The sequence below is a fragment of the Mirounga leonina genome, unplaced genomic scaffold (assembly GCF_011800145.1).
Source record: "Mirounga leonina isolate KUSES-001 unplaced genomic scaffold, KU_Mleo_1.0 Mir_95, whole genome shotgun sequence".
Classification (NCBI taxonomy): Eukaryota; Metazoa; Chordata; class Mammalia; order Carnivora; family Phocidae; genus Mirounga; species Mirounga leonina.
Window position 1 is genome coordinate 5672516 of NW_023270865.1, and position 21708 is coordinate 5694223.

Genomic DNA, 21708 nt, shown 5'->3' on the forward strand with positions numbered 1-21708 from the left:
ACCCAGGCGCCCCCAATCCCATTATATTTCTTTCTAGATAATTTGTCTTTCCACCACGGGTGCTTTTTTCCCCCTGGGATTTCAGTATACCCTTTCCCCATGTGTATTTGTTCTTCTTTACCTAAGTGCCTAGGTGTGATTTTTAGTCTGAAGATTCATATTGGCAAATTCACATTATCACCTTATATATTCCTTCTTTCTTTACTTTTTCCTCCTTGAAATCTTATTAATTGTATATTGTGCTGTTCATTCTGTGTTCCAGGTCTTACAATTTTTCCTCAAACCTTACACCTCTTTATTTCTCTGTGCTGCATTCATTCTGGTGAATCCCTCATCCACATTGAGTATATAATTTCAATGATTACTTATCTCTAAGACATCTATTGGGTTCTTTTTAAAATCTGAATTTTTTGTAATTCCATATTTTATAGCTAAGGATTCCATTTTTTCTTTCCTTTATTAGCATAATAAATGAATTGTATGAAATTGTATAAAAATATTTTATGAAAATAGCACTTACTTCATTCTGTTATTAGGGTGTATAAATGCATGAATTCTGCTGTGGGGTCTCTCTGTTGACTCATGGTGGCACGTCTCCTTGGGTTATATGTAATTTTAACTGTGAGCTCACCAGCATCAAGGGTTTGGGTCTGTGGTGATTTCACATCCTCTGAGTTTTGAAGGCATTACTATGATATATTTTTCAGTCTGTCTCTGCCAGTTGTCTCTGGGATTCACCAGTTCAAATCAAAGTATTTTGTTAACTTCAGGTCAAGGTCAGGGTCCCTTCACTAAACAGGTCATGTGAATTTGACTAACCCCTTAGCATGGAGCAAGATTGGGGCATCTCATTTCAGGATGACTCTGTTTCCATTCATCGCTCTAGTTAGTCAACTTCCCTGAAAATTATCAGACTGCTGGGCATAGGTTTTAGGTTTCCTGTTTCTTGGTAGGCCAGCAGTTTATGGCTTCTGACTTTATTCAAGAGCCAATTCCAATTTCCCATTAATGAAGTGCCTGACAGCATCCTACCTTGCATAAACATTAAATCTCACACTCCAAGGCATGGATCCGCCCCTGGTTCCTCCTGGACTGGTTTGCATTGATACCCCTCCCATTCTGCTTGTGAATACCCTCTGTGTATGTAGTATTTTCTCTTCTCATGAGCTCATCTATTTAAAAATAATAATATTGTTATACTTTATGAAGCATTTTCATTGGGATAATGATGTTTCTCACTTCTCACTTCTTTTTAATGTGCTGACCTCTTGTTTTGCTTGTTTTCTTTTGGGGAAACTGCCACACATTTTTTGGGAAAAGGAGAAAAATGATGAATAAGTGGATGAATGAATGAATGAGTGCATGAATAACTAATAATAGAAGAATTCATGACCTCGAAAGGAGCAATAAGGGGAAGGGTTTGCCTAAAAGAGGGCCAAATGTCATCCCTACTTGGCACATAATCTTGAATCTAGCTCTAGTCTCAGAATCTGAATAGTTGTAATTAAATTATCAGTTGAATCCTCTTTTTAGGCTCGTTCTCTTGCTTCTGTCTGCCTTGTACTATAACTTTATGAGAAATGTGAGCTACCTTCAAAGACCAAAAATGATCAAGCCTGAATTGTTTTTGGAATTCTTAGTGGTTTTATTCATATTGTCTGCCAAACTAAGTATATTAAACCAGGCATGGGCAATTGTTACAATAAGAGTGATTTTTTTCCTAATAAAATTTAGTTAAATATCATGTGTTTTAATAGCCCAAGTTAAATTAAGAATAATGATATGTTACTTAAGCAAAATTAATAGCAAATTATAATCTTACAGGGGCGCCTGGGTGGCTCAGTTGTTAAGCGTCTGCCTTCGGCTCAGGTCATGATCCCAGGGACCTGGGATCGAGCCCCGCATCGGGCTCCCTGCTCGGCGGGAAGCCTGCTTCTCCCTCTGCCACTCCCCCTGCTTGTGTTCCCTCTCTCGCTGTGTCTCTCTCTTCAAATAAATAAATAAAATCTTTAAAAAAAATTATAATCTTACATATGTGAAATCTACTGTTTCTCCTGAAATTCTTTGATACTTATTCCATTACTCATTTGAATAATCAATGCTCATTAATTCTTTAATACTCATTTCAAAAGAGCCACTTTCATTTTGATTTTATCTCCAGAAAGGAGAAAAAAATAGAAGAAATTTAATGATGGAATCATTCATGTCCATTGAAAGTAGACTTGATTTTCTAAACACAAATGATAGAAAACTAACTATTATGGAGGCAGTTTTCTTTTGAGGGGCTACCAAATTGGTGGGCCCAAATATTGGATACTATGAAAGTAAGTTACTCCCTGTGAGTGGGTATGAATTTTAGGGGAAAGAATGAAACAAGGAAAGAAGGAAGGAAAGAGAGAGAGAGAAAGAGGGAGGAGGGAGGGGGAAGAAAAGGAGGAGATAATTCTCACTGTCCAAGATAAATGAGCCTTATAGCTTTTACTGAGATCAACAACAGCCAGCTGTGGATTCAGGTCATCAGAAAGTAAGGAAATGCCTCCTTAGTTAGTAGCTTGAATGTAAGTTAGCAGTTTAGTTTTTCCCCATTATTCAAAGACCAAAGGTTACAGTATGATACTCTGGTCCTTTGGATTCTTTGGGGGACCTGGATCCCACCAGCACACTTCCATACTTTCATTAGACTTTGCCCCTTATCTTCCTTCTCTAAGATGGCAACATCCACATTCAGAGCAACAGGATGGAAGAACAGACCCAGAAGCAGAGGGCAGAAAGCATTCATAACTGCCATCTCTTGAGGAAACTTCCCAGAAGCTATGTCATGACACTTTGGTGTAAAACCCAAGACGGATCTTAGTCACATGTGGGAACTTGGCTCCAAGGGAGCCTAGAAGTAGTAATCTTCAGTCTGTATAACAGGGTGCCTATCTAAAAATGCTGTCATGAAAAAATGGAATTCATGAAAACCAGTATTCTCTCCAGGAATGAAAACTGATTTGTGTTGCATTTAGCTGTATGTCAGTGGTATGGTAAGATTTCAGGAACCATAACAATAAAAATGGAGCTGAGCATGTTTTCACTTACTAAAACAGGCCATGGGCCTTTACTTTATACCTAGGGATATATTCTGAGCATTTGTTATAGAAATAGAGATTCATGGGGCGCCTGGGTGGCTCAGTCAGTTAAGCGTCTGCCTTCGGCTCAGGTCATGATCTCAGGGTCATGGGATCGAGTCCCACGTCGGGCTCTCTGCTCTGCAGAGAGCCTGTTTCTCCCTCTCCCTCTGCTGCTCCCCCTGCTCTTCTCTCTCTGTCAAATAAATAAATAAAATCTTTAAAAAAAAAAAAAGAAATAGAAATTCGGGGTAGAAGCACATACATGCACCCAGTTACATGTGGAATGATTCTGTAGCTGTTTATTGAGCTGTCATATACCAAGCATCACTAGAGATGTGAGGAAAGCATCAGCAACCCCCAAAATGCTCTTTCTCTCATATAACTTACATTCTGTTAGGAAGCACAACAATAATGTAATAAACAAATACACATATAATAATTCAGTGGTGATAATCTTTAACAAAAAGTAAGACAGAATAGGATACTCTGGGAGCGATGGAAGGTAGTATTTCAGATGAGGGTGAACAGGGAAAGCATCACTAATTAAGTGACATTGAAGCAGAGGCCCAAATGAATCGAAATGGGAATTATGTGGCTATCTGGCAGAAGAACATTCCAGATGATGGGAACCACAGTGTGTTCAAGGAACCAGGGTGGTGGGAGCAGAGCGAGCCAGGTGAGAGCTGTAGAGGATGGAGTCTGAGGAGTAATGGGAGGGCAGATGTTGGCCCTCCCAAGCTATTAGGAGAACGTTGGGTCTGACGCTGAGTGTGACAGGGAGGCCTGGAAGGTTCTCAGCTGAGGATATGATCTGGGTATGTTTAGAAGCATTGTTCTTGCTGCTGTGCAGGGGAAGAGGGTTAGAAATAGGAAGACCAGGTAAGGTGATGGTTGGTACCGGAGTAGCAGAGCAGGTGGTAACTGCTGGAGTATCTCAAGAAGAAGGATGGAGACATGAGCAATAAGAGAAAGCTGAGTTCTGTGGGTTCTTTATGTTGGTGTTGGTTTTGGTGTTCGGCCTGAACAGTTAGGAAAATGGGGTTGCTATTTACAGGGAGGGAGAATCCTTAGAAGGAGCAGGAGGGGAGGGCCGTGAATCAAGGGCTCAGTTCTGGACATCAAAGACATGCGTATGCATCTTAGACATCCAGGTGGTGGAGCTTCATGGAGGGAGGGAGTGTGTGAGTCTCGGGTTCATGGAGGAGCTAGGGGTGGGGTCATAATTTGGAAAACCCAGCACATAGGTAATTTTTAAATCCATCGGTTGGAATGACCTCACCTAAGAAATAAGTGTAGAAAGAGAAGACTGTGGGCCTTTCTGCAGGAATAATCTGTCTGAAACTTCAAATCTTCAGCCCTTATTGTTGCTGTGGAGTGGGGGCTTTTTACTCTGCCAAATACAGTTCCTTCTCCCTTTTGCCACATCACAGGACCTTCAAGTGGCCAGAACAACCCAAAGCTCCTAAGTCCTGTTATCAGAGAAAGGCTACTGTGATCTGTAACAGCGATGAATATTTAAATATCCTTCTCCTTTTCAGCTTTTGATTTTTTTTTTTACCAAATTCCCTTTCATTTTGAATTTCTATCACCTGTCACTTAAAAAAAGAGAGATAAAGGGGTTTTTATGACTGCATGCTAACTTACAGTTAAAAGAAAAGCCTTCTTCCCTGAGTTCTTATCCTTGCGGAACACCATGTAACTGGTGTGAACAGAGTGTTAATCTGCATCTTTCTTGGGGGGGAGGAGGTGAGCGCAGAGAGGGAGGAGGGACATGGACGTCATCACATTAAATAGAATTTTAGGTAAAGATACCATTATTTACCCACAAAAACAGTTTATAATTAATATAACTTTCAGACGTTTGCGGGACAGTGGATGTATATTTCTGCTGGATTTTTCCTGCCTGCAAATGTGCTTCCTCATCCAAGTCAGGACCACCTGTAAGCAATAAATTGACTGGGAAAAAAAAACAGGAGAAAGGAACTTGTCTCAAATCAGCCTATTCCATATATTGTAACAATACACTTGATTAAAGTGCCAAAGTCAAAAATTATCACTAAAAAATGTGTAGTTGTTCTCCCCTCATGACAGGGAAGAGTCAAGTTTGCTTTTCAGTGAGTATATAGATCAATTATGCTTGTGTGTTAAAAAGAAACAGCTTTGCAACTAGAATGTTAATTAAAATTGATATTTTACACAAACATCTTGGTATGCTTAATGAGCCTGAACATGGTCTTGATAGAGCAGGTTGGATAAATGGTTATAATTAAAAGCTTTTGGCCGGCCATTACTTTGGCTCATGGTTTTTCTTGTTCCCTGGGATGAGAGGTACATCCATCTGAACACGAATACCAGTGTGCTATGAACTTGAGCACTGGACAGTCATGGGTTTGAGCCACTCTGGGTCTGAATCTCAGGTTGTGGACGTAATGCTCTAGATACCCAATCATCTACAAATAGAGGTAATTTTACTCCTTCCTTTCCAGTGTGATGTCTTTTATTGCAATTTCTTGCCTAATTTTCTCGACTAGAAACTGTGGTGTAATTTCAATAGAAGTAGCCACAGCACATGTATAATCTTGTTCAGGATCTTAGGAGGACAACATTCAGTATTTAACCATTAAATGTAATGTGACCTGTGGGTTTTTCATGTATGCCTTTATTAGGATAAAGGAAATCCCCTTTTAATTTTAGTTTGTTAAGTGTTTATATAATAAAAGGGTGTCAGATTTTGTCTAAGGCTTTTTCTACAGCTATTGAGATGGTCATATGGGTTTCTTTTCCTTTATTAATATAGTGTATTATATATTAATTGATTTTCAGATATTATACCAACCTTGCATTTCTCAGATAAATCCCGCTTTGTCATGTTATATAATCCTTTTGATATGTGACTAGATTTGGTTTTGTAATAGTTTGTCAAGGTTCCTGCATCTATATTTATAACAGACACTGGATTCAGTTTTGTTTTTTTATGGTATCCTTTTCTGGTGTTGGTATGAGGGTGATCCTGGCCTTACAGAACCAGTTAGGAACTGTTCCATCCATTTCATTTTCTAGAAAAGTTTGTGAAAAAGTAGTTAAAATTCTGCTTTACATGTTTTGTAGAATTCACCAGTGAAGCCATTTGGGTGTGAGCTTTTCTTTGCAAGTAATTTTTGGTTTAGATTTTGTTTTAATTACTGATTCAGCCTCTTTTATAGGTCTATTTAGATTTTGTATTTCTTCCTGAGTCATGTCTGATAGTTTGTGTCCTAACTTACTTTTTTTAGTATTTAAATTCAATTTAGTTGTCATATAGTGTATTGTTAGATTCAGTGGCAGAATTTAGTGATTCATCAGTTGCATATAATACCTAGTGCTCATCACATCACATCCCCTCCTTAATGCTCATCACCCAGTTACCCCATCCCCCTACCCACCGCCCCTCCAGCAACCCTCAATTTGTTCCCTATAGTTAAGAGTTTCTTATGGTTTGCCTCCCTCTCTGTTTTTATCTTATTTTATTTTTCCTTCCCTTCCCCTACGTTCACCTGTTTTGTTTCTTAAATTCCACATATGAGTGAAATCATACAGTATTTGTCTTTCTCTGACTGACTTACTTCACTTAGTATAATACACTCCAGCTCCCTCTGCATCATTGCAAATGGCAGGATTTCATTCTTTTGATGGCTGAGTAATATTTCACTCTGTGTGTGTGTGTGTGTGTGTATAGTGTATATACACACACACATTCTGTATCTTCTTTATTCATCCATCGGTCAATGGATGTTTGGGCCCTTTACTAACATTCTTACACTGTTGGTGGGAATGCAAATGGGGGCAGCCACTATTCAACACAGTGTGGAGGTTCCTCAAAAAGTTAAAAATAGAATGACCCTATGACCCAGCAATTGCACTACTGGGTATTTACCCAAAGAACACAAAAATACAGATTCAAAAGGACACATGCACCCCAGTGTTTATAGCAGCATTATCAATAACATAAGGGATGCATTTTATTTTTTTTAAGATTTTATTTATTTATTTGTGAGAAAGAGAGGGAGAGCAAAAGCAGGGGGAAGGGGCAGAGGGGAGAGAGAAGCAGAATCCCTGCTGAACAGGGAGCCTGACGCAGGGCTCGATCCCAGGACCCTGATATCATGACCTGAGCCGAAGGCAGATGCTTAACCAGCTGAGCCACCCAGGCACCCCCAACGGATGCATTTTAAGTACAAAAGGGGATGGAATTTAAAGGATAGAAAACATGTATCATCTAAACAACATGACAAGGTTACTGCACATATAGTAATATCAAAGTAGACATGAGGGAAAGAAGTATTGACAGAGACATTGAATAATGATGAAAGAGGCAAATCATCAGAAAATATAGAATGATGAAATGTGCATAAAGCCTAAAACAGAACTATGAAATACATTAAAGGAAAAAATATTAAAACCAAAGAGTTTGATAAATCTACAATCATAAGTAGACTTTTAATATCCCTTTTGCATGCCTTACTATATAAATAAGGATATAGCAAATATGAGCAAGATTATCTACTTCTTGAAACTGATCATAGAACATTAACCCAGCTGTAAAATACATGTGATTTTTTTTTAACATATAATGTATTATTTGCTTCAGAGGTACAGAAGAAGAAGATAGCAGGAGGGGAAGAATGAAGGGGGTGAAATCGGAGGGGGAGATGAACCATGAGAGACTATGGACTCTGAAAAACAAACTGAGGGTTCTAGAGGGGAGGAGGGTGGGAGGATGGGTTAGCCTGGTGATGGGTATTAAAGAGGGCACATTCTGCATGGAGCACTGGGTGTTATATGCAAACAATGAATCATGGAACACTACATCAAAAACTAATGTAATTGTATGGTGATTAACATAACATAATAAAAAAAAAGAGTTAAAAAAATACATGTGACTTTAAACTGCACATGGAACATGGGCAAAATATACTAGGCCATAGAAGCATCTTGACAAATTTGAAAAGATTGAAATGAATTTGAAAAGATAAAAAAAAATCTTACAGTGTGATGTCTAACCACACCAAAATCAAAATAGAAATGAAGAAGAGCAGAATATCTAAAGTATCCCTAAATATTTCAGCATTAGACTACATGCTTTTGAATAACCTATGAGTCAAATAAAAAAATCACAGGAGAAATTAGAAAATATTTTGAATATCAAAATATAACCTACCCAAAGGTGTGGGATGTAGCTTAAAGCAGTAATTTAGGGAGAAATTTGTGGCTTTAAAATGTTTATATTAGAAAAGAAGAAAGGGTTAAAATTTGTTGTTGAAGTTTCAACTTAGGAAGCCAGGAAAAGATGGGCAAATCAAGTAGAAGGTAATAAATACTAACGAAGGAAGAAATCCAGAAAATAGAGAACAACCAATACAGAAAATTAACAAAGCAAAAGTTGGTTCTTTGAACAAGTTTAAAAATTCCTAAACCACTAGCAAGACTGATCAAGAAAGAGAGATAATCACAGAATCACAGAGCACCCAAACTAACATAAGGACATAAGGAATAAAAGAAGATTCACTACAGGTCCTACATACATTAATGGATAAAATATGGAATATTACAAATTACTCCAGACCAAAAAGATTTACAATTTACTTAAAAGGGGAAAATTCATTGAAAAGCAACCCTACCAAAACAGCAACATAATGGGATAGAAAATTTTAATGGGTGTATATCTATTAAATTTATTAAATTTGATTTTCTAAACATTCCTACAAAGAAAACTTCCCCCTACAGTGATTTCTTTGTGAATTCTACTGAACATTTTAAGAAAATAAGATGGAAGGATCTGGCCAAATATTGTCAAATTTCATAATTTTGAGTGGATTAAAATGTCCTATTCATGGAAAGCAGCTCAGATTGAGGCTAAAACCAAAGGCTACCTCTGTACTAGGTACAGGAGATCTCACTAAAATTAAAAGACAAGAGGTGAAAAATAAAGGATGGAAAACAGCTATTCCAGGAAACAGTTTACAGGAAAAAGAAAGCTGTAGGAATAAAAACTTCTGACAACATGGAATCAAGTGGAAGGCATTCAGCACAAGAAATAGAAAGACTTGCATAATGGTGCAGTCACCAAGAAGACTTAGCAATTGTAAATCTTCATGCACTCCAGCATCCCTTTGAAATAAAGAGAAGCAATTAGAATGTTCAGATATATTGACAAACCCACAATCCTAGCCGGAAATATTAATATGTTCTAAAATTGACAGACCAAATTGAACCATTAAGTCAACCCACTGGGAATTTGACTAACTCATCCGGCTCTGACAACAGACATATTTAGGGAACATGCTTTGTTTCCAGTGAAAGGAAATAGATAACATTTTTAGAAATCCGTAAGACACAACAGAAGTAAATCATGTTCATCACATCCTAGAAGAAAAATAAATTGTCAAAGTAGAAATAATAGAGGCTGCAATCTCTGGTCAAATCTAATGAAATTAGAAATAACAGGGGCAGACCAAAAATAATCTTCTTGTGGAATTTATAAATTAGACTTCTGAGTAACTCTTGTATTAAAAGGAAATGGAAATTGAAATTATAGGCTTTTTAGAGAAGAACAACAATGAGTAACTACAAGTCAAAAACTGTAGGATTTGGCTAAAGCAGTAGTTATAGGAATATTTATGTCCTTAAATGCATTTATTAGAAAATATAAAAGATTGGCAATAAATAACAAGAAAAAAGTAATATAAGTTTGTGTAAAGAAAGAGGAAGCAATTGTTAAAATTTAAATCAGAAACTAATTATATAGAAAACCATCAGAAAGCATAGACCTTAATAATAAGCCAAAAGCTCATTCATTGTAAAGATCAGCAAACACGCACAGCTTCAAAAGTCTGATCTAGAGAGAAAAAGAAAAAGGACATTAAGGTCAAGAAAACGATGCCTCAAAAATGGAGACTTTTAAAATTAAAAGAATATTATGTAGAATATTTCACATTTGAAAATCTAAATCTAAATTTTCCAGGAAAATTATCAAAATTGACTCAAGAAATAAAGCCAGTAAACAAGGCAGAAATGTGACACATCTACTCCTAAAAACCAAATCTGGGTCAGGAATACAACTGAATGGACATAAATCCTTGGCCACACCACTTAATAGAGGTATGACTTTAGGCAAGTTATTCAGCTTCTCTGGGCCTCTGTTTCTCCTTGGTAAAATGAAGTAATGATAGTAACTACTATCCATGATTATGGTGAGGATTAAGTGAATTCTGCATATAAAGCATTTAGAACAGTACTCGGCACAGAGTAAACGATCTTCATATCAGCACCATCTTGTATCATCATGTCCTCACCATGATCATCACCATCATCCATCACCATCACCACCATCACCATCACACCATCCATGTCATCACCATCACCATCGTTTACCATCGTTGTCTTATGACCATCACTATCATCAGATGGTTTTACAGTTGACATTTACCAAACCTTCTAGAAGAGACCATTGATGTGTTATTTAAACAGTTTCAGACCTAAGAAAAAGATGTAATGTTTCTGAACTCAACCTTATGAAGCTAACATTACCTTGATACCAGAAAGGAACCAGGCAGCACAGAATCAGAGCAAGCCCATCAGAGCTCTCCTGTAAAACTGGGTGGGAAAGACGGCAAACACAAAATCAGCAGATGAGTTACTGTGTCCCACTTCAGTCACAAGAGTGCCAAGAGGCCTCCATTCCTCTGAGGTGTTGACTGTTGCACACTCCCCTCCCCCCTCACTGCCTGGCTAAGCAGGAGGCTCTGAGATTATGTGTTAGGGAGATGTGAGACTGGTAGCTTCTGACCAGAGACTGAGTCCTGGAGTGCTGTCTGAAAGCAGGATATTCTAGATAGGGGAGGTAAGGACATATGGTGCTTACCTCCACTGCACTGTAAGCAGCTCAAAACAGGTATGACATCTTACTTGTCTGTGACATTACATACAGCCTAGCATGGGGCTAGATGTATTTGGTGTATATACACCCTTCTAGCAGAGACTTAGTGTTACTCATAAAATGTGAACAAATGTCATTATCTGGCTAGGCATTTGAAAGCCCTGGGAATCACTCTAGCAGATAACTCAGTGCCCAGTGCATCACCGAGTCAGGCTCACGTTTGGGTTTGAAGTCAGGCTTTTGTTGACCTTGCTTGATGTGTAAATTATCCCGTTAGAGAGGAGGTATTTGAGAGTGTGCACTGAGTGGAACCTTCCCATCATGACGGCCTCAGGCACTGGTTATCTGCTTTGTTTCTGTCACTGTGGACTCACAGCTGTGCACATGTGTTGCTGAGTTGCATCTGACCCTTCCATGCATCCATATTCAGCGTTGCCGCTCTGTTCTCTGGGCCAGTTCTTCTGTCTCCCCAGTGTCTCTGGCCAACCTCGCTGTTAGAAGGTTCCATTGCAGTCTGAGAGACCCCTAACCTCTCCTTGGATGTCTCATTTGAATTTCAACTCTGATTATTCATTATGGTTCAGCTCTTTTAATACCCCTGAACACTTCTATCCTTGGATTAAATGAGGTTTTAAGAGGCTTTGAACTTTTTAATGATTTAAAGGATGTCTCCGGGCACCTGGGTGTCTCAGTCGGTTAGGCCTCTGACTCTTGATTTTGGCTCGGGTCATGATCTCGGGGACATGAGATTGAGCCCTGCATTGGGCTCTGCGCTCAGTGGGGAGTCTGCTTGAGATTCTCTCTCTCTCAAAATCGAATAAGTAAATCTTTAAAAAACTAAAAAAAATAAAGGATGTCTCAGAGAGGCATGCAATTCTTATAAATGCTTTCATCTACCTGCAGCCTGTCGGTGGCAGAATTGTAACTTAATTTTTCACGTGATCATAGGGAGAAGCTTGCATGTTCATCAGCTTGTGCAAGAATGTGAAGGCCATGGTCCCTGAAATCTTTGGGGAACCTCAGTAAACATTTAGCTGCATGATTACTGAAAAAAGTTGAATCCGGTTGGATTGTACTTGGGAGGGCAAGTACTTGGTATTTCCTAAGTGAGCAGGAGTAAAGATGGGCCAGGAGGTCCTCAAAGGCATCGGATGAGGCTGCTCCTCTGGAGAAGAGGCCAGGCCCTGCCATCAGAGTGCTAGTTGTGTAAGAGAGTCAGAAAAGAGATGGTTTTGCTTTCACAAGGACCTGCTGCTTGTAGGGCAATTTTGATAAATGAGCAAGATGATCAGACACAATTGCGGATACACTTTTCTCTGGACGTATATTTGGTTTTAGCTCCATTTGCATTTCTCAGAAGGTGAGTGAGGAATGAAGTCCTCATTACGTTAAGCCCAAAGTGTTACTGATGGCTTTCCAGAATAATGGAAACTCCCCCCACACTAACCTGTTCCTTTTCGTTCCCCTGGTAGAACGTCCATTCTCGGGATCTCCTTCGGAGCTGCATTTCTCTTGCTCGCCTTCATCCTCTTCATCTGCTTTGCTGGACAGCTTTTGGTAGGTACTTCAAATGCGGAACTTCTTTGAAAACTGTGCTCATTGAATGAAAACTGATTGCTTGCTTGAAACGGGAGCTTGTTGATTTACCATTTCGGGCATTTACAGATCCCAGCAAAGCAGCCTGCATGCTTTATGTCTGTGGCCCAGAATATCAACCGAGGCAGTTCGTGCACAGCCAAGACACTAATTTGAACATTATTTGAAGTGTTGGCTGTCACGCCATAAAATTATATTCATGTTTATTTATTTCTGTCACCACTTTGTATCCTCTCTGACTTTTCGGGGTATTTATAGCAGTAAACACTAGTATAATAGGAGGCTTTTTCTGTACAGGGGAATTAAAATTTAAACCAAATATATCTTTTATATCCGCTGTCAAGATAGAAAATTTTGGAACATTTGAAAATAGCAAATGTAAAAATATATTTTTTTAGTGTTTTAATTTAAATCAATCATTGCAAGCTGTTACAGTTCAAGTGCTAGTTCAGGATGTAAGAATCAAGTCTAAGTGTATTCTTGAGTCCGAAGGAAGTGGTTCCATGAGAGCATCATAGGAAAGCCAACAATGAGATAAAAGTCCAAAAAGATAGTGTTTTATCTTGTGTGGAAACAAGAGAGGCCACTCTGAGCCAATTTCCAAGCATCGGGTACATTCTAGTCTGATGTGTAGAAATCTTTGAGCCAAAAAGTGTTACGATTTCAGAGTATGTCTCTGTCTCTCAACAGTGGACACTCTATACCTATGTCTCTGCCATATACCTTTGCAAACAGATGCGGGGTTTGTTTGCTAGATCATAGTTCAGATGTTTAAATCGGACTCGAAACTCTTCCCAAAGTGGCACTATGGTTTCGGATTTCCTGGAATGCGCACGTGGCTTCTCAAACTTCTTTAAAATCCCCTGAAAACTATAGGTTGTAAATATTGCCCCATGGGAATCCTTGTCAAGTTTCTAAAATGCTTACCTACAAAGAAGTCTGGTTTTCCATATTCACATTTCCCTTTGTTGGAAAAGCACACGGGCTCCCCCCTCTGTTTTCCCTGCCCCCAGAAGGCTCCTACAGCCCATTTCTCAGGGTTTCAGAACAGGAACTATCCCTCGTGGTCCTGCTGGAAATCCAGGCCTTTTTCTGCTTACAACAGCTTCTATCATTGTGCTTAAATGGCCCCGTTTCTCATTTGCTGTTCCAAGGAATCCAGTCTTCAGGGTGGGGGGAGCATAGTGTATTTTTAAGGTTTCAAGCTGACTTTTTCTTTCCGCTGATTTGCTATTGAAAAGAAACAGAGAAGGGGGGGGGCTGGAAAAAGAATCTCCAGAGCAACTTTAAACTGCCTTTGAGAGAATGCTTTTGCTCTTACGTAATGTCTCTCCTCTCGGCCTGGGTATAATCCAACCAACGGCTCATGGCTCCTTGTCTCTCCCGGGCCCACCCTGTGGTGCTTCGGAGCTGTTGGGATTCCACACCCACGGGCCTGGTTTCTCCTTCCCAGGGTCTTCCTAAGACCCTGACACCCACACACCAGATGCAAGGGAATCCATAACTCTGTGTTGTCTTAAAGGGAACGTTTCAGTGCTGGGAATGAATGGGTGCCTGCCTCCTCCTCGAAAGAAGCCTGATTTGGCCAAAGTGGTCAGGAAGCCTGGGCTTGGAGACGTCTGTCTTTCTGAACTTGAATTAGTAGGATCAGGGAATGAGTCTCCCCCCATTCCCACCAGTGACCGGCTGCAATCCTTGGTCGAGAGGTAATCCTGATAAAATTCAAGAAGGGATTCTTCTCATTCTCATATGAGGTTCTCTGCACTGTTTAAAGGATTCTGTAGGGACTTTTTTCTGACCATCAACATCAAACAAATTAAGGCAAGGCCAATGTAAAAAGGCCTTCAGTGTGCTTTCTGTTCTACCTTCCAAATTCAATGAAAAGTGCTGTGTGTCACAGATAATCAATCCCAGTGGTCATGGAGAACATGCATTACATCCTAACTGCACATCCCCTGACCTCCTGGAAACCTGTCAATTGTAGGAAGTGGTCCTATGATTTCATTTGTTTTTGGATTAAATACTGAGTTTCTGAAAGTGTATTTACTATCCCAGAAATATTAATACCCTCCATATCCTCCCATTAATATATGTTAACTTAAATGCCAGAGGCAACTGATGCTCATAATACTGGCACTAAATTCTCCGGATGAAGAATTCAAGTAAAATACTTGGGTAGAGGAGGTTGAGAAGAGGTAAGCCTGACGGAGATTTTTCCTCCAAGAGCTTTACCTTTGTCCCCCCTGGGGACCTGCCTGCCATTGACTTGTCATTACTATAGAGCTGGGTTTGATTAAAAAAAAAAAAGTAGAGGCCCATTAAAATGGGCAAAAAATAAGAGTGATCATGAAATGCAGGGTTTTTTGTGTTTTTTTTCCTTTTGCCAGAAAAATCAGAGACTTGTTCGGTGTGAGAAAAAAGTCAGGGAACATATTTGTTACCACATTTCCTGCAATGAGAAGCCAGGAGCAAACCTCTGTCTGCTCCCCGCTCCTGCCCCCCCCCCCCCGGCGGCTCCCCCCCAGCCCCCCCCCCCCACCCCCGCCCCATGTGCCCACTTCACCGTGTGGGTGGGCCCTGCAACTGCTTGCCTTCTAGAAACTTTCTCAGAAACCCACCAGCCCCTGCAACGGGCCCTTCCTCGAGCGCCGTGCGGCTTAGGATCTGTGCCATAGAATTTAGCACTTGATTATATAACAACTGATTTGACTCCCCCTCCTTTCTTTTCTTTTTTTCTTGGTTGAGTGTGACTGTCGTTTCCCCTTACATAGAGTGGGTTTTCTGAGAATTGTTTCCCGCACTGGCTTTCTGTCCCCCAGTGAAGCCAGCAGAATGCTGCCCACAGACCTGCCTTCTCTCATGCACTACAATTCCTTGACTCTGGTCGACTTCGACTTGTTTCCACGGTTGGAAATAATCTCCTGGCCTTGCCCAACCAACTCTGAGAGCCCACCTTTGTCACACCCACGTCCCTCGTGCCTACTGGTCGGGCTTCCCGTTTTGTGCTATTATCTGTGATCTTTTCGATGGAAAGGGCGCCAGCGAGTTTGCTGCGGCCCTGTTTTGTTCATTGTAGTACTTCAGGCACTTGAGATACAAGATAAATATTGAATCTCAGTAAGCTTGAAGGAATGTTGGGTTGCACCCAAAGGCAGCCTCCTGACCCTGCTGCGCAGAAAACGTCTCCCTCTCCCCCTCCCCCGGGGGGGCTTTTTCTGAGCATGTGGCTCTGAGTTCAGCCCCAGTCACCAATCCCTGCTGCCAAGGCTGCCAGGCCCCTGCCCAGCCGGCGTCCTGGCCTGTCCCCATCCTCCCTTGTCAGTGTCTGCAAGCTCGCTGCCTCAGTGCCTTCCCAAGGTGAGCATTTCAGGATGGCAGGCCTTGAGAGGCAACAGGAAACTCAGAGATGACCTTGTCCGGCCCCACATTTTGTGGACGAGAGGTGCCCAGCTCTGGAAGTGCTATGTGCTTCAGCCGGAATCCACTTCCAGTCATTTAGGGGAAAAGTTTTGGAAGGTGTCAGCTGTGTCTGGAGAGAGTCACCAGCAGGGGAGTGCCCAGCACCAGGCAGGGATGTCCACGTTCACGGTCGTGGGCACGACTGGCCTTGCAGTCGTAGCTAAGCATCCACTGGTCATAATCACACTGGAAAGTCAAGACCACCTCATAGAGAACCTCATTCATCTTTCCCTCTGGTCTAGTTTCCTGATACACATTATTCAGCTGTTGGCCCAGTTTATTTAAAACTGGATTCTGGGGAAAGTACAGCTTCATCGTAAAAGACATTTGGAAAGATGGGGAGGGGGTGGGGAAAGTTAATTTACGAGTGAATTTAGACTCTATAAACTATTCTAGTAAGAAGTACCTTTCATAATAATACTTTGCAAAATGTTTTCACATAAATGAGACTCCTTCAAATATGAAAATCTATTATTTGACTTGATAACAAAACAATCCAGTTTACCTAACCAGAAACTAAAACGTAGAATAAGAGATTCAAGTTTACATTTTCGTTACAGTCAGCGATGAAAGTAATAATACTTGTCGTAATATTAGTAATAATAAATACACAATTACTGCCAGATTTAACACGAAACTACCTGAGTGGACTTACATCTCTGTAACAAATACAAGAGAGTGGCTCTAACCAAAAATACCACCAAGAAAACCAACCCCCAAAGCGTCTTTTAGAACAGGGATGCCAGATAACAGTAAATGAAAATGCTAGCATGCTCAGAAGAGATTTTTCTCTCAATGTGGTTGCCTCATGCTTTGTGTAGCAGAGATTCTGTGATGCCCGCCCACCAACCCTGTTCCTGACAGAGATGAAAGCACAAACATCAAGTTTGTCCTGTGGAAAGAAAGTAGGTCACACACTGGCTCATAGAAAAGCTTTCTACCCCACAGAAGCGTTTTTCCCTTGAAGTCTGTTTTCTCCAATGTCATATAATTCTGCCAGCGTTCTTTCATACTTTCCCACTGTCCTTTCCTTCCCTCTTTCTATTCAGCTTTTCCTTGTCAGTATGTGGGTGTTAGGTGTGTCTCTGGTAAACAACATCCAGTTGCATGTTACTTCCTCTGATCTAGCAGTCTCTCTCTTTTAACTGACAAGTATAACACATCTGCGTGTATTATAATTACCACCACAGTCTTATTGTGCTTTTTCTTTAATCCATCATGTGTCTTCTTTGTTTCTACTTATTTTTCCCTCTCTCCTGTATTCTCTTGGATCCATGGAATTTATTTATTCTCCTTTATTCCTTCTAGTGTCTTGGAAGTTTTATATCCTAGTATTTTCTTTTTACTGATTAACCTAAAATGTATAACGTACACAAGACTAACAGAACTCAGTAATATCCCCATCTTGTTGTTGAAGAATACCATACTCTAAATCTGATCATTCCATCTTCCATTCCATTATCAAATATGGAAGATGGAATAAGATGATCAGATTCTTGAAACTGGAAACTCAGTAGTTATGCTGAAGAAAGTAAGATGAGAGCTGGGTAGGTAACCTATAAAACAGCACAGAAAGATAGAGTGTTGGTTAAATTTTTCTAAATTTGAACTGCTCATGTTATTCATTGTCATCATCATTCTTGTTGTATATCAATATCTCACCTTTCTTCCTGAATATCATTCCTTCCTCCATATTCCCAAAGGATTGTTCCTTTTCTAATCTTTTCAGTAAGAGCCTGTGCATAATGTAGTCAGCTTTTGTATTTTAAAAATGGTCTGTTTTTTCTTCATTGAGTTTGTGATAATTTCTAACATTGTGAAAACATGAGTCCATATTTTCCAAGGAGAAATCCACAGTCTAATTGCCATTTCTTGGTAGCTAATATGTCTTCTTTCTGGTTGTTTTGTAGATTTGCTCTTTGTCAATCGTGGGCCATAGATTCCTTGTGTTGAGGTACAGGTTTGCTTTCATTTTCCTGTTTGGGAGTCAGGATGTCACATCAGCCACGGAGCTCAGGTTTTGCTCCAGGTCCGCAAAGCTGCTGCTCCATAGCTCCTTGTATTTTGCTTCTTTCCTGGTCCTTCTGTTCTCTTTTTCTCAAACTCTCATTACAAGTGTCTGGAATCTTCATTGTACCTTCTGTGCCTCAAGATTCCTTTCATGTTTTTCATCCCTGTCTTTCTGTGCTATTCTGTGGGCTATTTCCTCAGAGCTATCCTACTCTCTTCAGCACAACTACTGAGTTACTCAGTATCTACATTTTTATCTTTTGAAAGTCTTTGTGGATCATTTTTAAAATGCATCTGTTATTTTCTCTTAAGGGCTCTTTCATTATGTACTCTAATCCATCTTTGATTATTTTAATGTTATTTTGACAACTGTTTCAGATTGATAATGATACCTGAAGATCCTGTGGTGCTAATTCTACTTTCTGTTGTGTCTGTTGATTCTTCCTCTTAGGCCCATTGTCCTATGTAGTTCATAATTTCTTTTTTATTTTGAGGTCATGTTCAGTGGGAATTACCCTCCAACAACTAGCAGGAACTCTAAGGACTTTCTCTGGTCTTTGACCCAGTTCAAAACCCCTCAACTTGAAGTTCCTATTACGAAGCATATAACATAATTTCAAACCCATCACCCATATTTAGAGTTAGAATTTATCATTGGAAGTTTGTTGATACTTCCTGAACTAGTGCATGAAGTTTTTCTTGACTTCACATGGAGGGAACAGTCTTCTGAGGCTTCTGGGATTTTTTTTGTTTGTTGTTTTTGTTGTTGTTGTTTAAGTGTAATTAACGTACAGTATTGTGTTAGTTTTAGGTGTACTATATAATGATTCAACAATTCTATACATTACTCAGTGCTCGTATGATCCAGTAATTCCACTATTGAGTATTTACCCAAAGTAAATGAAAACACTAATTTGAAAAGAGATAGGCACCCCTGAGGCTTCTGGTTTTATTCAGGGATCTTGGTCTCAGCTGCCCACCCTTTGCAAGCCCAAGGCAACATCTTCTTTCCTCCTGTGAGCATCAGAAGCCCACCCCTTAGGTGTCACAGCTTGTGTCCAGTTCCAGAACACTCCTAGGCCAACCCCACAGCCTCAGTCCCTCGGTGAACTCCTTCTTTGCTTCTGGCTGCTGGAAATTTCTCTTTGAAGAATAAGTGGCTGATACACATTAAGATAAGATCATTAAGATAAAGATAAGATAACATAATGAGTAAGCCTCTGTTGAGTCCCTACTCTTTGCTCAACACTGTGCTGCTTTGGGAATACAAAGAGGGGTGTGATATAGTCACCATCCTCAGCCAGCTCCCCATGTGGCCAGAGACAAGCACATCATCAAAGATAACGCGATGTGGACAGGCTGTGAGTTCCACACAGCGGATGGGCGGCTGAGAAATGTGTTTCACTCAGGGCTTATGAAAGAAACATGTTGACTTTGTAAATATGATTGATTGAAATAAAGAAGCCTTTCTGTAGGAAATTCAAGTACAATTAAAGAATCAATAGTACACATGGCAGTCTCTGTGGCACGACATGTAACAAGTAAATATTGCCGCAGCTGGTGGCTGCCATTCAAAATGACAGTCCTTGGGGAATTAAAATGCCAAAGTAGATGTTCCTTTAGGCAATTACACAAAAATGCACGTTTATATGATAAACTTCACCATTTTTTTCAGGCAAGATTTTAAGATGAGCGTTGTTTTTCTAATAATAAAAATTTGCTACTTCCTGTTATATTTATGGCTTTTCTAAATGTTTTTCATTTTATTAAACTTCACTTAATAGCAACATCTACTTCTTTTCAGGTAACTGATTTTATTTTTTAAAAGGACTGGGGCTCCTGGGTGACTCAGTCAGTTCTTAAGTGTCCGACTCTTGATTTCAGCTCAGGTTGTAATCTTGGGGTTGTGAGATGAAGCCCCACATTGGGCTTCACACTGTGTGTGGAACCTGTTTAAAATTCTCTCTCTCTCTCTCTCTCTCTCTCCCTCTGCTCCTCCCCCCACCCACGTGCACGTGCACGCTCTCTAAAAATAAAAATAATAAAAATAAAAGGACACTAATGAAGTTGTTAATGCAATCTGCTGCTATAATTATTACATTAAATTAGGAGGAATTTTAGAGTGAAAGATTACCCATTGTTTCTAGTGCCAGAGGTTCAAAGTGGGGGGAGGGAAGGAAGGAAGGAAGCAAGGAAGGTAGGGAGGGGAGGAGATATTTTTTTCCACTTGTTGTTTTTCTTTTAGTCACACAGTATATGAATATTTTATTTTTCTGAGAAGAATCTTCTGCCTGTACTGAATGAAGAATGTTGACATTCATCCACACCCTTGCTGGCTAACTGCACTGGCCATTGTCCCCTGCACCAAGCCCCCGATAGCGTTTGCATATAAATTTATATTCTTTCTCCTTTTACATCTACCACTGCAGTTAGTACGAGTTCCACATCTGTCAGTGGTTGCGTGTGGCATCGACAGCCGTGGCATTTCTGGAAGGCCCACAGTGAGCTCACTGTGAGTAGGAGGCCAGCATGCATACAGTGAGACCCATTGACGGTCAAGACAGGGAGGACACAGATTTGACTGGAATGATGCCAGTCACTAAACAAAAGATCACATAGAGGAACAAACCTGGGCTCTCATTTTCGTCTGAAGAGCACCTTCTGAATAAATGCCCAAATATTCTAGGAGATGGTATCATTTATAATGTTTCATTAGGGTGGTGCAAATTTTAATAAACGTATTTTTCCAACAGGGACTTTACTCAAATACTTAACCGAAAGTAGAATAAACTGAGCTAAATTATCAGATCAGGATCCAAGCAGTGCTTTTTACTCAGAGCTGCAGTAGAATCAACGGTCTCCTTTTCCTTAATCAGATCCTTCTGCTTTGAGACTGATGTGTCTTCTCTCCTCGGCTCCCGCGAACATCTTCGCCTCCCTCCTCCTCCTCTCTCTGCACTGTGGCTCAGGGCACGTGCTCCTGTCACCCGCTGTTCCCTTGTCGCTGTCGCCAGCCATGCTTACTGATTCTCACGTTTGGGACAGTTCTCTTCACGTGGCCTCTACGTGATGACAGGAATGAAGAGAGAAGGCAGGCTGCATGGAGGAAACACCGTAGTGAAAAGGAGGGGAAATGAGGTGTTTTTTTTTTTTCATATCGGTATGAAGCAAGAGATTTTTAGTCCCTAAAATGTCTCTGAGAAGTACTGTTTTCTTCATAAATGTAACAAGAAGAGCTAAGGCTTCTATGTCCTGCCCTTGGTGCCTGATGTAGCATTTAATCTCTTACAAGACCAAGAAGCCAGGCATTATTACGCCATTTTAGAGACGGGGAAGCTGAGACCAGGGAGGATAATTACCCCACAGAAAGTCTCTCAGCTGTCAGGGTTTGATCCTGGGCGCCTGGGCTGGTTCTTACTGTCCTAACCACCTCTGATCCTGTGTTGTAGGATCTCATGTAGGGACGCCTGGGTGGCTCAGTCAGTTAAGTGTCATGACTCTTGGTTTCAACTCAACTGGGTCATGATCTCAGGGTTCTGGGATTGAGTCCTGCGTTGGACTCCACACTCAGCACGGAGTTTGCTTGGGTTTCTATCTCTCTCCCTCTGCCTCTGC

At 40.4% G+C, this 21708-nt stretch overlaps 1 protein-coding gene across 1 annotated transcript in view; it reads left to right on the forward strand.

The window, feature by feature from the left end:
* The window catches only part of ADCY2 (adenylate cyclase 2), a 388609-nt gene that overhangs the window by 306598 nt on the left and 60303 nt on the right, over positions 1 to 21708 (forward strand). Inside the window, exon 15 of the mRNA XM_034998852.1 lies at positions 12501 to 12585. Coding sequence (XP_034854743.1) covers positions 12501 to 12585 — 85 coding nt within the window. The remainder of the gene's footprint in view (positions 1 to 12500; positions 12586 to 21708) is intronic.